The 18004-nt window shown below is 48.7% G+C and overlaps 1 protein-coding gene and 1 long non-coding RNA gene across 3 annotated transcripts in view; one reads left to right on the top strand and one right to left on the bottom strand.

Moving 5' to 3' along the window:
- Nucleotides 1–432: 432 nt before the first annotated feature.
- Sspn (sarcospan) overlaps nucleotides 433–18004 on the bottom strand; it is a 35210-nt gene continuing 17638 nt past the window's right edge. Inside the window, exons 1-3 of one of the 2 annotated variants that reach the window (XM_087658994.1) lie at nucleotides 15191–15783; nucleotides 10667–10753; nucleotides 433–5059 (exon numbers count right to left, since the gene is read on the bottom strand). In XM_087658994.1, coding sequence (XP_087515120.1) covers nucleotides 4694–5059; nucleotides 10667–10753; nucleotides 15191–15199 — 462 coding nt within the window. In that variant the 5' untranslated portion in view covers nucleotides 15200–15783 and the 3' untranslated portion in view covers nucleotides 433–4693. 2 annotated transcript variants of the gene reach the window in all.
- Nucleotides 8015–17846, top strand: LOC102549898 (uncharacterized). The gene is made up of 5 exons (XR_015687153.1): nucleotides 8015–8189; nucleotides 8879–8963; nucleotides 9100–9166; nucleotides 9924–11077; nucleotides 14632–17846. It is a non-coding gene; the product is annotated as an uncharacterized LOC102549898 (long non-coding RNA).

The following is an 18004-nucleotide window of genomic DNA, read 5'->3' as shown; positions in this document are numbered from 1 at the left end:
TTTTTTTTAAGATTTATTTATTTTTAGTTATGTGAGTGCACTGTTGCTATCTTCAGGCACATCAGAAGATCCCATTACAGATGGTTGTGAGCGACCATGTGGTTGCTGGGAATTGAATTCAGGACCTCTGGAAGAGCAGTCAGTGCTCTTAACCACTGAGCCATCTCTCTAGCCCCTAAATCACATTTCTTAAAGTTAGCATAGAATGTGTTTCACTGCGATAATTAATTTCCAGTCACCATGTTCATCCCCTCCCTTCCCCTCACCCTCCTCATTAAGATCTCTCCCTCCTCCCTTATAGTCCTCTTTGAAGTTTAATGAGCTACTCTCTCTCTCTCTCTCTCTCTCTCTCTCTCTCTCTCTCACACACACACACACACACACACACACATGTTCTAGTCTCCATGTCCGTGAGAAAACGCGCAATACTGGTTTTACTGAACCTGGCTTTATTTCACTTAACATAATGATCTGAGGTTTCCAAGCCGTGTTTCTGAAGCAAACACTAACCAGAGAGAGTTTACATATACAAGTTCACACACACCACCTGGTCAATATAAAACGTATTCAACACCATGTCTTTGTGGATTATGAAAAGTTTATTAAGAAAGGAAACACACACCCTTTAAAAATAACCACCTCAAGTGTATAGAAACACTCCATCTTCTACTCTTGATTTGATCAAGGCCAGGAAAGGAGATTACAGCCCCGTAATGCAGACCCATGGCTCTGAAAGAGGCAGTGCTCACTTGAGACAAGAAAATTAGAAGACGTGAGTTCTTTTCAGTGACTTCAACACTAAGCAGTTGGCCGTCAGATAGGCTGAACTTACACTACACAGCTAAAGCACATTCTGGGTTAACAAGAGTAAAATCCAGTGGCATATTTATACAGAGGTGATCACACGGTAATAGTTCAGAGACAGTCATCAGGAAATATCAAGACACAGTTCATGTTTGCAAGTGATGGACAGCTTTCAAGTTCATTTCTGATCGTCTTTAAGTAGCCCCTTCAGAGTTGCCCCTCCTGACACCCCTTGGGTCGCTTTTATCAAGGCAGTTTCATAAATATGCCCCAGATATAATGCACAGAGACATGAGTGAAGAAGTATCAGGAGATCCTCAGGTCTTGGACATGGATAAAAGTAATATAGAATGGAATTCCACTGTAGGAACACATTGGAAGGCGGTCGAAAGAGAATATCTAAGTTCTGCATCCAAATAGGGGCATGTGATGCCTGTTACTTGACTACAGTTTCTAGGGCTTTTGAGTAGCTACGGTTTAGGCACGGCTCCAAGGTGCTGCCTACACCAATTTGGATGGAGTTTGGAGCCACAGATGGCAGTCACCGTAAAGGCGCAGACCCGTTGAGTGGGCTCAGTTACAGTCTGTAAACCCAGGTGGCCGTATTCCTATCCCAAGCCCTGGCCATTTCTCCTCTTGGAAAAGTCTTGATTCATTTAATCCTCCTGAAGGAGGCTGGGGGAGGGGGGAGCTGCTCAAAGCTCACTGCTCTACAGTTTGGAAGGCACAGTCACCGTCCTGGCTCTGCGACAGATTTGAAGTGTAACATTTTGCTAAGTGAGAAGCTGTGTGCCTGCTCCTTCTCTGTTGCCCTTACTGAAGCTTCAATATTTGCAAAACATAACGTCAAAATACTCCAAATCCAGCCCAAAGCCATTTGTTTTTCATGCAACCCAATCCTTACACATCCCAGCATATAGCAAGCTTCCAGCGAAGGGCCCCATCATCGGGCTCTGCTCCTTCTCTTCACTTACAACGTTTCCCCTCTCTGGGGAGTTAAGGATATCTGATCATAACAGTAAAATCCCCCATTCTGCGCAGACGTCGTATCATGAGCTGAAACCACCCCAACTCTTGGTTGTGTTAGAAAGTAGGAACCCGCAGGCTAAAATTATTCTACCCTTTAAAATGCCCACCCACCCCCACCACCCCGTGAGTCGTTTGCAAATCATAGCGCAACTTAACTGGGCGGGGAATCTTCATTTTCTCATTGAGAAAACAAAAACAAAACCCTGCTGAGTTTGTTGGACAAAGGCATTCTGTGTGTGCTTTCAGCCGGGCTGGGTGCACAGAAACGGACTGGAGGATAGCTTCACTTTGAAAGGACAGCCCGTGACATCCTGGATCCTCTACCACATTCCTGCTTCTATAGACACTATCCCAGGTCAATGTGAATTTGGTTCCTCTTAACTGTGTGAGGCCAGAGGTCAGCTATCCACTCTGGGTTATTTTCAGTTTGTTTGTTTTCCCTTGAGACAAACTCTCTCATCATGGACCCAGAATTCAAATGCTAAATTAAAGATGGCTGTTGGGGCTGGGGATTTAGCTCAGTGGTAGAGCGCTTACCTAGGAAGCGCAAGGCCCTGAGTTCGGTCCCCCCATCTCCGAAAAAAAGAACCAAAAAAAAAAAAAAAAAGAGATGGCTGTTGAGGAAGCCCCAGGGATGTGGCCTTCTCTTCCTCCACGCCACTATGCCTGGCCTTTCTATAAGGGATCAAGTTCTTACTGGAATGGCAAGGACTTAGGTTACTGAACTATCTTCAGAGCCCAGAGCTGGTTATTCTTAACAAACACTAAAGGTATCCCAGGTTGGTATCAGGAAACTTCGTGCTGTGTTCATGCAATTTTGTCTGAGATCAGTCCTTTTTTTTTTTTTCCCTTGTTTTTGTTTGGTTGGTTTTGGTTTTTTTCAAGACAAGGTTTCTCTGTCTGCTCTGGCTGTCCTAGAAACTTTCTTTGTAGACCAGGCTGGCTCTGAACTCACAGAAATCCATCTCCTTCTACCTTCCAAGTGCTGGGATTAAAGATATGTACCAGCCCCCTGCCCCACCCCCGCCCCACCCCTGTTCCTCTGATGGAATTTTACTCACCATCCTCTCTGATGGGCTGCCTTGACCCGAGTGATCGAGTGATCAAGTGATCGGGAAGCAAGTCAGAATGCAAAAAGTTTAAGCATCTGTTAATCAGGAATAAGAGTCAGTGGTGATCCCTTTCCTTCAGGTAGGGTGTGTGGATCATGAAGGACTGATTCCATTATCAGCATCATATAAAGTCCTCAAAGGCAAAAGGGTATGTGTTCTCTAGGGGGGAATTTTGTGACAGGAAAGTATATGGATAGGCAGAGTGGGGGCAAGCCTGGCTGAGCTGGGACCTGGGACTCGCTGAGACCCACAGATGCATGTCTGCCCTGGGTAGTACCAATTACATAGCAAAGCCTGTCTTAACCAGTACTGTGACTTAAGTCTAAACTGAACCTAAATGCCCTAACTGTGGACATATCACCCAAACAAGGACTTCGAGGCATTCTGTCTCTAGGTCAACTGTAAAAGTCATCATCACTAGGATTTCACAGGAAGTCCATGTGTTTGACAGGACTCACCCGTAGTTCCCAATCCCCATTAAAGGTACTTGGTGGTCAAGGGGAGATTTTTCTCAATGTATCACAGACGAGCTATTAATAGAAGTATTTCCCATGACAAATGCTCTTGTTTTTTTCTCTGAGAGTGTTTTAAACCTGAGTGTTCTTTTCTTTTCTTTTTTTGTGGTGGTTATCTTCCAGGAAAAGTAGATCTTCAGACATCTTCCCTTGTGGCTGTAATTTTTCCTAACACCAGCGGTGCTGCCTAAGAACAGCCAGAGCTCATTAAACAGAATCCTGAGCATAATTTTAATGAACAATTAGCTGGAAATTAGTCTTAATGATTTGTTTTAGATGACAGTCTAGAGGCATAATATAATTATTTTTAAACTTTCTACGTCGTTAAGAATACAACAGCACCACCTTTCAATTATGGTGAATCAGACCTCTCGAGGCTGCAGCCCACTCATGGATCAGAGCTAAGGCAACCGGAAGGCTGCACCCTGCCCAGGTGTTCAGAATCACTGAGCCTTCTTGTTCTACTAGGTTTTTTAAAAAAGCCATTTCATACCTTGAAGACATCTCCACTGTGAAAAATAAAACCTCTCAACTGAGACCCGGCTTTCCTTAGACCTTTCTCAAGACACCAAGGGGATAATGGCAGGCGGCAGAAAGAGCTAGAAGAATCTAGGGTCTAGGGAATGGCCTGCGTTGCCAGTTCACACCATCGCACTGGACTGACACAAAGGCAGAGGAGGGCGGGGATGGGAGAGCCGTAGGGCTAAATAAGCACCAGAGCTTAGCACCGGCTCAAGGTCATTCGTCCCTTGTCTGTTGTTCTTTTCCTTTTGGTGTTCACCAAGTCAATTTGAATCTTGTTTCTCATTAGAACGTTAAAAATAAGTTGGCTTGTAAAATTACGTATGTGCGCGCGCATGCGCACAGCACCCAGTGTCCCTGGAACTGGAGATACAGGTAGCTGTGAGCCACTCAACTTGGGCTCTGGAACTGAACTTGAACTCGAGTCCTTTGCAAGAGCAGTGAGTCCTCTTCCCTTGTGAGCCGTGTCTCTCCACCCCTGTCCTCACAAAAAGTTTTTTGTTTTGTTTTGTTTTGTTTTTTAAAGTACAATAGAGATCCAAAAATAAGTTTTTTTTTTTGTTTTCTGCGGGAAAAAAAATCTAAAAATACACATTTAGAGAATGAAAAGGTATTTGTTGTCAAAAGTTTGCCTTTAAAAAATTGTGGTTTTCGCCTCGGCTGGCCGGTGGGTGTGCTGTTTCTGAGCTTGTCTCCCACGGAGCCAACCTGTTAGGCCTTTTGTTGCTGGCCATCAGAAGCCATCAGGGAGCGCAGCCCAACACCCACATAAAAGACCTGGTACCTGTGTTTCCACATCACAAAGCAAGCCAGCAAGCACACCAGGCCACAGACCAGGTTTAGAACCATCTGGATGACTAAGAACAATTTGAAAGTACCAGTGATGCTGCTACAGTCAGTCACATCCCTGTAAACAAAGGCCCTGCTGAGAGGCTCCGCGGAAGGCAGCCGGCACTGGCAAGAATCCAGGGAGGTTTCACAGGTAAACTGTGCAAGCAGGGAATAGTGGTGGGCGGCGAAGGCCACGGCCAGCGTGCAGACCATCAGGCCGAGGGCACTCAGCAGGAAATAAAACACCTGCAAGAGAGAAGAAGCGCTTCCTGTTACCAGAGCAACTGCAAAGCAAACCAGTGAACACTGTTTGAGCTCTCTGAGGCACGGGCCATTCTCTTCTCAAAATATAACACCCAAGACGCGGATCTTACTCCCACGCTGATCAGTTAAATCACCGGCTTTTGCTCCCGTACCCCAGGCTGACCCGTACTATCTTTAAAGCTGAGGAAGGGCTTGAATTCCCAATCCTCCTGCCTCCAGCGCTCAAGTGCTGGGACTGTAGATGTGTGCCGCCATGACAGCTCTATACTTATTTATTGGGAAACAGTCCTTAACCCTTTATCATGCAGAGCCGGCCTTTCTTATGGATTGCAACGACCTCTTCGCTTGCCTGCGAACTGTTTATGTCTAGCTTTAGCAAGTAACGCAAATGAATCCCAAAGAAGCCCTCTCTTCCAGAGGGCACCCCACACTTATCTATAAAATTGGGAAAAGCCAGTCACAGGGTAGAGACAAGATATGAAAGCAAAAAACAGGTTTCTGTAATGAAAACATCACACTGGTCAAAATTGTTAAAAATTGATCAACTAACAATAAGGGTTAATGAAAAACAGACGTGCTTAGCGTGGCAGCGCTCTACAGCGGTGATAGTCAAGAACCCCAACCAAGAGGCCTCTGGGAGGAAAACAAAACGTGGCTGTAAAAAGTAGATGACTCGTGTTAGCTCTGGGACTGGACGTGACTGGTTAAAGTTCTAACTGCAAGGGATGGCGGACTCTCCATAAACATCTCTGTCTTAGTTCACTGACGTCTGGACCACTGTGAGCAAAAGTTGTACGTTCTCACTGGCAATGGCCACAATATGGTCTACCGTACAGCAAGAGAGATGCTCTTGTGACTGGGCTCACAGACCTCTGACTGCTCCCCCACGTGAGGTCCAGATACAGACCAGTTCCACAGACATTGGAACTCTTGTCTACAGTTTGTAGGGCAAGATTTATGCTGCAATGGAGACAAAAAGCTACCCCTTACTAGCAGCAGTTCTGCTGTGTGGCTGAGACCAGTCCTGAACTCACGATCCTCCTGCCTCCTCCCCTCAAGTACTGGGGTTTCAGGCAGGTGCTACCTTGCCTGGATGAAACAACTTATGCCTTAGAAACGTAACCGGAGTATTCTGTATTTGACATATTTCATGTTCTTTGGAGGGAAAGAATCAGATAAATGCAAAATGACAGCATTATAAAATTTAGAAAGGATTTGTGTAATTTGCGATATTCAAAGGACTGCTTTGCTCCTGTCCCCAAAGCATTCAGTGGCTATGTTTCATGTGGAAGTGGACTTTAAAATATTGATTTACTGTGTAAGGCTAATGGGTTAGAATATTGAAAGTACTATGGATTTTTCTGAAACATTTGAGATTTAAGTTCCCGGTGTGAAAAGCGGGTTTGTGTTGGCCACGGGCAACTGCTAGCAGGAGAGACCCAGTTAAAGTGTCATTACCCTCCGGGTAGTCATCTCTTAGTAGAAGAGCCCCAAGCTGAACTTTCACCACAGCATTTTTAGCTATGGGTTTTGGCAACCAATGTGATTGCTCTCCCATCTACTGCGTAGATGCACATAAGCACAGTCACACCCAGATGCACACACGTGTCCTTAAACTGTAGCTAGTCATAATACCTACCACTGGGAAAGTTCACTTACTGTCAACAAGAAGTTTGTCTATTTTAAAGAAAACAGCGCTGGCAAGAGGTCTCAATGGGTGGCTCCTGCCACCAAGTCTGATGACCTGAGTTCAATACCCAGGAAAGAGCCAACTCCCTGAAAGATGTCCCCTGACCTCCACATACACATATCATAGCATGGAGACACGCAAAAAAATAAATGAGTGATAAAGTATAATTTAAAAATGTAAAGGATACATTTTGACTCAAAATATTGTTTTGCCAAAGACCATGGAACAAATGCACAACCATGAGAGCATGAACCGGCAGGCCAGGCCACCTAAATAAGGCTTCACTCCCTAGTGCTCCAGGAGGGGGATGTCGGGGCTCATCCATAGTGCTCCTGGGGTGGGGGAAGGGACAGGGGAAGCTCATCCATAGTGATCCTGGGGGGAGGTGGAGGGGGAAGCTCATCCATAGTGCTCCTGGGGGAGGGAGAACTCATCCATAGAGCTCCTGGGGGAAGGGGGGAGCTCATCCCTAGTGCTCCTGGGGGGAGGGGTAGAGGAAGGGGGAAGCTAATCCATTGCCATGTTAAGCAATATTTCTTTACTTGTAAATTCAGAATGATACCTGTAACCCTGACTTTACATCGTCATTAGAAGGATACAGACTTGCCACCTTTGAAGGGCACAGGAGCCCTAGCTGGCTATTTGTGAATTAAACCAGCAAGGGGGGGGGCACTGCCAGTTCCAGGAATCCTTCAGCAGAGACCTGCTGCCTGGTTGCTCTCTGTCCTGTGAGAGGAGCAGTGCAGACTTGGCTTGCAGAAGGGTGTAAACATTAGCAAGGCACACAGAGGTTGCTTAATTACAATCTCAATCCTTAACTACAGAACCCAGCAGCTCCAGGACAGAAGGAAAGTACCCACCTCCCTTAGCCAAGTGACAGCTCACACTTAGTGACTCTCAGAATCAGGCAAGCTGCCTGTCTGTCAGGTTACAGACACTCAGGCCTGCTGGTGGCACCTGGTGGCACCTTCCTTTCAGGATGTTAAGTCTGACAGCAACAGGCTCCTGCAGTAAAACCCATAATTTAAAACCAAGCGCTCTGTTTTGCCCGCATGACAAGAATAAACAATGAAGGCAGGCATGTGGAGTCACCTTGGGACCTTGACAGCAGCCAGTGTGGGTGTCCCTGCAGAACATCTCTGGAGGCCAGCTCTGTGCTTATGTAACCCCCAGGCTTTCTCCTGCCCTGCTGTAATTGGAACCCGCTGTGGCTTTCCCAGTTGGTGGCTCTGGGAGGAGGGGGTTCTGTTTGGATTTAATGATCTCCCCTTGGCCAGAAGGTGAGGCCTGGCTGCTGCTGGGAAGTGGATGCCACAGAGCAGCCCAGGGAAATGCCAGCAAGGTGTCCGCAGGCACATGACCTTCAGGGGTTCCACAACTGCACAAGAGCTCTCAGAAAAGGGGGGACACTCAGAAGGGCAGGTAAGAGGGTTCACACCAGTGGCCTGCCAGGCCCAGAGGCAGAGTCCAGGGAGAAAGCAGGAAAGTGCTGGTGGTCTCTGGAGTCTACGAGCAGGTTGTGTGTGTGTGTGTGTGTGTGTGTGTGTGTGTGTGTGTGTGTGTGTGTGTGTTACAGAGAGAAAGAGAGAGAGAGAGAGAGAGAGAGAGAGAGAGAGAGAGAGAGAGAGAGAACAGAAAAGTCCATCACCATAACACGCAGGCTTGCCCTGTCTATCTAGGTACCCAATACATTCTCAGAAAAAGCTTAGGCCAGGGTGCCCAGGGGTGGGGGCTAAAATGCAGCCATGCAGGGATGAGTCCCGCCTAAAAGCCCCTTTCATCCCCCCTAAAACGCTGTGAGAAGCTCAGGGGACATCCGCTATGCCCTGTTGGAGCCCAGATGAAGCTCTTTTTGGACTGAAGATGCCAGAGAATGTCTGGGATTGCTGGCAGCAGCCTGGCAGAAGGTCACCTTGAGGAGAGGAGAAAGAGTTTCTTGTCTGTCAGCCTCTGTCATGGGTAAAGAGAGGATAGAGCTAAGGAGGGCTTCCCAGTGGGGATCTGCAGCCTTGCTGGCCCTGACAACAGTTGCTGGTTGCTTTGCTTCAATCTTTTCTTTCCCCATCTCCTTTATTTTATTTTATTTTATTTTATTTTATTTTATGGTACAGATGTTGGAGGGTCTGCTGGGGGTCTCACTGAAAGTGAAGCAAGGAAGGAGGCCTGGGTGCTTTCCGTGACTGCAGAAAAATCCAGGTTAGGATGTTTTTACTTTCTGGATTAAGCCCCTGAGACTTGGCACGCTATTTCTTATGAGGTTTTTTTGGCTTTCTTTTTCTTTTCTCTTTCTCTTTTCTCATCATCGTACCTTGTTATTTGGTCAACCTCACAGAAAAGGAGTCTGAGCAGGTGTCTGTTCTTCTTAAAAAAAAAAAAGACCAAGACCTCATATCAAAAAGGTGAGTTTCAGGGCTGGAGAAGTGGTCCAAGGGTCGAGAGCTCTTGCTGTTCTCCCAGAACACCCAGGTTCAGTTCCCAGCACCCACATGGTGGCTCGCAGTTATCTGTTAAAAAGTGTGAGCAGATTGTTTTTTATACCACTATCATGGAGTATACAACCACCTTCTCCTCCTCCTTCTCCTCCTCCTCCTTCTCCTTCTCCTTCTTCTCCTTCTCCTCCTCCTCCTTCTCCTTCTCCTTCTCCTCCTCCTCCTCCTTCTCCTTCTCCTTCTTCTCCTTCTCCTCCTCCTCCTCCTTCTTTTCCTTCTCCTTCTTCTCCTCCTCCTTCTCCTCCTCCTCCTCCTCCTCTTCCTCCTCCTCCTTCTCCTCCTCCTCCTCCTCCTTCTTTTCCTTCTCCTCCTCCTTTTCTTCTTCCTACAACTCTTCCTTCTCCTCTCTCACCTCTCCCACCTCTTCCTCCTCCAGACAGAATCCCATGATGTAATTTTGCTGGCCTCCAACTCAGTATACAGTTGAGGCTGGCCTTGAACTTTTGGATTTCTGATCTCCCCGCTTTCCACTTCCTGAGTGGTGAGATCACAGTCATGTGCTACCATGCCCCATTGATTTGGTGCTGGGGGTCAGATCTGGGGTTTCATCCATGCTGGGCCATCACTAGCTACATCTCCATACTTTAAGCACGTCCTATTTTTTACCTTTGTGATTTTAAAATGACATTACTGACTTATTCTTGGGCTTTATGTCTCCCGGGTTTAGGAAGCAAAGAGGGAAGTCAACTACAGACGGACAAGAGAAACACACAGGACATTCTCATTCTGGACTATGGCACCAAGTGAAGCCACCAGCCAGGGGTGCTCAGTTTATCCTATGACCTTACGTTCTCCACCTCTGAGGAGTGTGCAAGCCTCTTCCCACCTCTGAGGGGAGACCGTCCGAGCCTCTCCTTGGAGATGACATTTTACACAGTGCGGCGCTGTGTGCCTGAAAGGATTGCAATCAAACGCACTCCCCTGGCAGACAGGAAGTTCATAGCACGTGACAGCCAAGCCTTGCACAGCCTAGCCATTTCCCACAGACTATAAGCAGGGCCCGCCGGACACACCCAGTGAACCCTTTCTGTGTTGGCACCCCACCTACAAGGGGGCATACAGTCGGACTGTTTTATTGCTGGGATATTCCAAATACCCCCAAGATATGAAAATGAGCACCCAGAGAGACACTGTTTCCTGGCATAGTGTTTGGTTGCACTGCTCAGCATTTGTTCTGGGTCATTAAAGGTCCCACTTCATATGCTGTAGGCCAACCCTACTCATGGAAATTAATTAAAGATCCTAGCATTACCTCTATGTCTGGACCAACGCCCTCCCGGAACATGTTTTATCTGCCTGTAAATGGAGTTTCTGGTGTCAGCAGATAGGTAGCACCTTAAGAAGCTCCCTCTTGTCTGCAGTCACATTCCTCTCTATGCGATGCTTCCGAAAACAGGAGAAACAACTTACCTTCATAGAAAACTGGACACACGTCCTCTCGTCAACTTGGTATGAGACACAAAGCATGAACAGTCCAAGGTAGGCCACCACGCAGACCTGCAGCAGGGGACGCAGGAAAGAAACAGGACTGGGTTACGAGGATGCCAGCAACACACGGCTCAGTCAGTGTCTCCCACAGGGGCCATCCCTGCTGCCGAACCTTTTCTCTTGCTCGTGACTTGTGTTTCTCTCAACCTGTGAGGCACAACTTTAAAGATGCATTTTCGCTACATTTAACGGAGAGCGTGTTTGTGTGTGCATGTGTGGGTATATGTACATGAACATAGTGTCCTCGGAGGCCTGGAGATGGTGTCAGATCCCTCAGAGCTGGCATTGCAGGCAGCTGTAAACCATCCAACATGGGTGAGAAACTGCACGCAGGTAGGTCCTGTGGGTGAGCAGTAGACAAGGAACCACAGAGCCGTCTCTGTAGCCCAATGGGACGTGGCTTTAAAATAGTAAAGCCATCATCTTAACCAGTATTTATTAAGTTCCTCTGTATTCCCAAGAGTCTAAAAGATAGTTCAGAGCATATACAATGATAAATAAAGTCTAATCTATTCTATTAGTGTATGTCCAATCAGGGCCAGAATAAAATCACACACTACTCTAAGGCAGGACACTATTGGCTACACGCCACTCAGAGAATTCTAAAAGGAATTAAGGCTAATAGGGAAATATGGAGGATTTGCTTAAAAAGAAGGCTTGAAATGACCCTTGCTAGTAACAGCAAGAGGCACCTGTAGAGGCTGGAGCTCCTTCAAGGGCTTTCCATACCTAACTTCATGCCATTGTCATAGAGCCGTATAAGGTAGGTTAAGTGGGACAAACAGACCCACAGTAGAACTGTAACAAGGTGTAGAGTAGAAAAGGCATGGTGGAGATACAAAACACAGCAGGTGGGTGACAAAGAGGTGGCTTGGCTCTCCAGCAGGGAGTGGGATAGCCTCAGACACAGGCTCTCCAGCAGGGAGTGGGATAGCCTCAGACACAGGCTCTCCAGCAGGGAGTGGGATGGCCTCAGACACAGGCTCTCCAACAGGGAGTAGGATAGTCTCAGACACAGACTCTCCAGCAGGGAGTGGGATAGCCTCAGACACAGGCTCTCCAGCAGGGAGTGGGATAGCCTCAGACACAGGCTCTCTAGCAGGGAGTGGGATGGCCTCAGACACAGGCTCTCCAACAGGGAGTAGGATAGTCTCAGACACAGACTCTCCAGCAGGGAGTGGGATAGCCTCAGACACAGACTCCCCAGCAGGGAGTGGGATAGCCTCAGACACAGACTCTCCAGCAGGCAGTGGGATAGCCTCAGACACAGGCTCCCCAGCAGGGAGTGGGATAACCTCAGACACAGGCTCTCCAGCAGGGAATGGGATAGCCTCAGACACAGGCTCTCCAGCAGGGAGTGGGATAGCCTCAGACACAGACTCTCCAGCAGGCAGTGGGATAGCCTCAGACACAGGCTCTCCAGCAGGGAATGGGATGGCCTCAGACACAGGCTCTCCAACAGGGAGTAGGATAGTCTCAGACACAGACTCTCCAGCAGGAGTGGGATAGCCTCAGACACAGACTCCCCAGCAGGGAGTGGGATAGCCTCAGACACAGGCTCTCCAGCAGGGAGTAGGATAGCCTCAGACACAGGCTCTCCAGCAGGGAGTGGGATAACCTCAGACACAGGCTCTCCAGCAGGGAGTGGGATAGCCTCAGACACAGACTCTCCAGCAGGGAGTGGGATAGCCTCAGACACAGGCTCTCCAGCAGGGAGTGGGATGGCCTCAGACACAGGCTCTCCAACAGGGAGTAGGATAGTCTCAGACACAGACTCTCCAGCAGGGAGTGGGATAGCCTCAGACACAGGCTCTCCAGCAGGGAGTGGGATAGCCTCAGACACAGGCTCTCTAGCAGGGAGTGGGATGGCCTCAGACACAGGCTCTCCAACAGGGAGTAGGATAGTCTCAGACACAGACTCTCCAGCAGGGAGTGGGATAGCCTCAGACACAGACTCCCCAGCAGGGAGTGGGATAGCCTCAGACACAGACTCTCCAGCAGGCAGTAGGATAGCCTCAGACACAGACTCTCCGGCAGGGAGTAGGATAGTCTCAGACACAGGCTCTCCAGCAGGGAGTGGGATAGCTTCAGACACAGGCTCTCCAGCAGGGAGTAGGATAGTCTCAGACACAGACTCTCCAGCAGGGAGTGGGATAGCCTCAGACACAGACTCCCCAGCAGGGAATGGGATGGCCTCAGACACAGACTCTCCAGGAGGGAGTAGGATAGCCTCAGACACAGACTCTCCAGCAGGGAGTGGGATAGCCTCAGACACAGACTCCCCAGCAGGGAGTGGGATAGCCTCAGACACAGGCTCTCCAGCAGGGAGTAGGATAGCCTCAGACACAGGCTCTCCAGCAGGGAGTGGGATAACCTCAGACACAGGCTCTCCAGCAGGGAGTGGGATAGCCTCAGACACAGGCTCTCCAGCAGGCAGTGGGATAGCCTCAGACACAGGCTCTCCAGCAGGGAGTGGGATGGCCTCAGATACAGGCTCTCCAACAGGGAGTAGGATAGTCTCAGACACAGGCTCTCCAGCAGGGAGTGGGATAACCTCAGACACAGGCTCTCCAGCAGGGAGTGGGATAGCCTCAGACACAGGCTCTCCAGCAGGCAGTGGGATAGCCTCAGACACAGGCTCTCCAGCAGGGAGTGGGATGGCCTCAGATACAGGCTCTCCAACAGGGAGTAGGATAGTCTCAGACACAGACTCTCCAGCAGGGAGTGGGATAGCCTCAGACACAGGCTCTCCAACAGGGAGTAGGATAGTCTCAGACACAGACTCTCCAGCAGGGAGTGGGATGGCCTCAGACACAGGCTCTCCAACAGGGAGTAGGATAGTCTCAGACACAGACTCTCCAGCAGGGAGTGGGATAGCCTCAGACACAGACTCCCCAGCAGGGAATGGGATGGCCTCAGACACAGGCTCTCCAGCAGGCAGTAGGATGGCTTCAGACACAGGCTCCCCAGCAGGGAATGGGATGACTTCAGACACAGACTCTCCGGCAGGGAGTAGGATAGTCTCAGACACAGGCTCTCCAGCAGGGAGTGGGATAGCTTCAGACACAGGCTCTCCAGCAGGGAGTAGGATAGTCTCAGACACAGACTCTCCAGCAGGGAGTGGGATAGCCTCAGACACAGACTCCCCAGCAGGGAATGGGATGGCTTCAGACACAGACTCTCCAGGAGGGAGTAGGATAGCCTCAGACACAGACTCTCCAGCAGGGAGTGGGATAGCCTCAGACACAGACTCCCCAGCAGGGAATGGGATGGCTTCAGGCACAGATTCTCCAGCAGGGAGTAGGATAGCCTCAGACACAGACTCTCCAGCAGGGAGTGGGATAGCCTCAGACACAGACTCTCCAGCAGGGAGTAGGATGGCCTCAGACACAGGCTCTCCAGCAGGCAGTGGGATAGCCTCAGACACAGGCTCTCCAGCAGGGAGTGGGATAGCCTCAGACACAGACTCTCCAGCAGGGAGTGGGATGGCCTCAGACTCTCCAGCAGGGAGTGGGATAGCCTCAGATACAGGCTCTCCAGCAGGGAGTGGGATAGCCTCAGATACATTTTAGGAAACTAAGTAGAGATGTCTGATAACTTGTTAAGGGTACTGTGATACTATTCAACCAGTCTGAACAAGATTAGTCTATTAGGATTCTGGGTGTGGTGGTCCATGCCTGTAATTTGAATACTCTGGAAGCTGAGGCAGGAGGATCACTGTAAGGTCCAGATGACATTTTGTTTGTTAGTTTGTTTTCTTGCTTGCTTGCTTGCTTGATTGATTGATTTAGACAGTGTTTCTCTGTTTTGCCCTGGCTGTCCTAGAACTAGCTTTGTAGACCATGCTGGCCTCGAACTCAGAGATCTGCCTGCCTTTTCCTCTCTAGTGCTGGGATTAAAGACCTGGGCCACTACACCCAGCTCAGATGACATCTCTAAAGAGACACATCATGAGCACACTGGTCTGAAGAGATGTGGATGGGAACCAGAGCAGTTCTCAAGGAGGTGATGCTGTACCACAGAAGACGTGAGTCCTGCTGTCCAGTACCACATGGTGACTCTGGATGAGACGGACACTGTGCACCTGTGTTTCTCAGTCAGGGAGCAGGTTATTCTTGAAGGAACTTTTTAAATTACTATTTCACTGGTGTGAGTTACTAACACACAATGGCAGGTCTCATCATGACGTTTTTATACACACACAATGGTATTGCTCAATCATATCACCCTCTACCCTCACTGCCCCCCAACTCCAGTGACACCCTCCTTTCTCTTCCCAACCAGCCCCGCTTCTATTTCCAATTCTTTAAATACATTTTTAAACAAGCCAATGGAGCACCCGTTCACTCTGCATCCTCACACGGAGGGCCTGAGGAACCAAAGCAAAGGAACAAAGGCCTTGTTTTGCTCGGCAGCGGCGAGCCAGACAGAACATTCTGAACTTACTTCTGTCATATCCTGAAGCACATGCCTGGGCTCTCTCCTCGGCTTCTGTCAGCAGCATCAAGAGTTTCCCCCACGCAACTGTCTTTGTCCCTGGAGGCTGCTGGACAGAAATCTTAGTTGCCGAGAGTTCCCTCCTTCTTGTTATGAGATGCGGGCACTCAAAAGTTCGAGACTGACTGACCGGCATCTTAAAAGTAATCACAGTTGCTCCACCCCCAACGGAAAAGCCTCTTTTCCTTAGCTGCCACTCTGTCTGCTTCACTGGGCCTGACCTCCAGCAAGGCACAGTGTAGCATAGCAATGTCCAGCCACGGTCAACAGCATACTGCCTGTCCTCGACCACCACTGAACTCAGTGACTTACACAGTCTGTGCCGTACTGTTCTCTGACTCTGGGAGACTGAGAGATGAAGACCACAGGCTCACTCCGAGGCTGACCCAGCCTTCCAGAGAGAGGCTGCAGTACAGCGGAGGTGTGAACAATATGTCCGCCGTGCGTTGCAGGTGGCGGAACTGACCTGACAGAGAGGCTCCAGGGAGGAAGATGGTTGAGGATGTGTTTGTCATGCACCTACATGAAGCAGTTAAAATTGTAGGGAATACTGGCCTGGCTACAGAACCTTGTGAAAATGGAGAAAAAGTCCAAGTTACCCACTTTGGACAAAAAGTACCTCAAATGTACTTCTTTTAACTTTGGTACATCATATCACGTCATCACAGGGCTTAAGCATATGTTAATAAGCTGGCTGAGAGTTTGTACCCACAGCACAACTAACAATTTTTTTATCTCTTTATTGGTAGCATGTACAAGGATGTTCTAGAAAAATCATATTTATTGACTACCTCAAGCAGAAAGCTTTATGGCCACAGGGAAAGGAAACAGTGTTCTCCTGCCAGTCCGAAGGAAGGGCCTGCTTCCTGAGATGGCAGGGTATAGGCATGTACAGAAGACAGGGTGCTCTGGCTTTCAGGCAAAAGAGAGAAGGGCAAGCTCATGCATGAATCTCCTGGACTGGGGCCAGAGCTCCCCTCATATCTATGAGAGGAAGCCCACAGAACACGAGGCAGACATTAGCAGAGGTGTTTAAGAAGTTACCAGACCAGACCAAGGCCCAAGTGGGCCAGCTGGTACCACACTATATAAAACCCACAAAGACACAGGGCCTGAACATCAGTGCCCAGAAGCAAGAGGGCCTTTGTCTCCGAACGCTTGGAGAGACCAGATCACCGACTGTATTGATAAGAAAATCTTGAAGTGTTCCTTTGAATGGAAGGGAGCAAAGGGAATCACGTTAATCTAATTTTAGACATATGTGGTGTCTACAAGTTCTTTGCTTCTAACCCCCCTCCCCATCTATAGAAAGACCTTTTTGTCTGTATGTGGTCAAGCCTGCACTGCCTCTTGTGAGCTGGAGAGCTAAGTAGGGCTGGATTGGTCTCTGAATGTCAGGTCTGTTTCCGGGAGGAGGGGTCCTGGGTCTTGCTACACGGTGGCTTTGATTATTTGACCTAATGGACTGCAGAGGTGCCTGGTAAGGAACTGTGAGCAGGAGGGAGACCCAACACGGTGAGATGTTTGTATAAATGACTTTCCAAGATAGTCTGCAAAAACGGGAATTATTATCATTCCCCTCTCTCGATGTGTATAGTCTGGCCTTGTAACAGTCTCACTACCTCAACCTCTTTGTTTCCCTCTTCCCGTCATTGACAGTGTTGCTACACAGGGGTATTGGGGGATACAACCTTCTCCTGCCAAATACCGTTCGTTATCTCTCCTCCCTTCTCGGCCCCATCGATCACTTGTAAACTGGAAACGTGACTCTATTTCTGTAACTCTTGGATGCAGAGGGCTTTCATCCGATCAATATTGTAACAGGAGGAACTTAACCTCTGCCTACGGTCATGAAGCCAACGGACCACCACAGAGAGCAGAGGCACTGCTCTCTGCTGCATCTTCTTGAAGAAAATCTCTACAGCCGGCCACCCGCATCCATGATCTAAGGTAAACTACTCAGAGTCATTTTCCACAACTGATAAATGTATTGTAGTCTATCAGCATGATGTGGCCTTAGTCAAGACAGCTGTTAGCATATACTGAGCCGGGAGAATACATAATACGAATCAGCAAGAGAGCCATTAACATTGCTTACAGAGTCAAGACTTCAGGATCGCAGGGGACACGTCAACATGGTTGGAGGGTTTTCTCTACTCATTCTCCTTGCCCCTTCCTCATTAGACAAGGCCGAGAAGGTTCAGAATCATCTTACGGGCTGTGCCATCCTCACAATTTAAGATTCAATAGATCTAGGGTTGAGACCCAGAATTTGTATCCCTAACGAACCCCAAGGCTGCTGGTCCTGGGGCCACATCCTGAGAACAGGTCTAAGCACAAACACAGCAGCTCCCTGAGTGCCCGAGTGGAATCTATCAGAATGGCGGGACACGGTATCGAGCCCTTTCTTATGAGGCGTGAAAACAGATTTGTTATCGATGGCCACTTACAGTGTGTTCAGCCCAGTGTGGAAATCTTTACATATATTTCTTCCCCCTCGTCCTCTGAGACTTTGGAATGTAAAAGGTTAGGCGTACATTTATTGCAAGATGAATTTTTAATATTCATAATGTATACACAATAAAAGCGTTGGCGCCACGAGACAAGTTAGTGCTTCCTAATGTAAGAACCCTTTAAATTGGAGGCAGAGCCCTTCTGTCTTCATTGCTACTTAAACACAACCTCACTCCAGAGCCTGTACCCTCCATCCTCCGGAAGGCTCTGGGAGCATCTCTGAATTATTATCCTGTGTGGCAAGTCACC

The sequence above is a fragment of the Rattus norvegicus genome, chromosome 4, assembly GCF_021556685.1.
Source record: "Rattus norvegicus strain SHRSP/BbbUtx chromosome 4, alternate assembly SHRSP_T2T, whole genome shotgun sequence".
Taxonomy (NCBI): domain Eukaryota; kingdom Metazoa; phylum Chordata; class Mammalia; order Rodentia; family Muridae; genus Rattus; species Rattus norvegicus.
The sequence above is the reverse complement of the archived record's forward strand: the minus strand, read 5'-3'. Positions and strand labels throughout refer to the sequence as shown.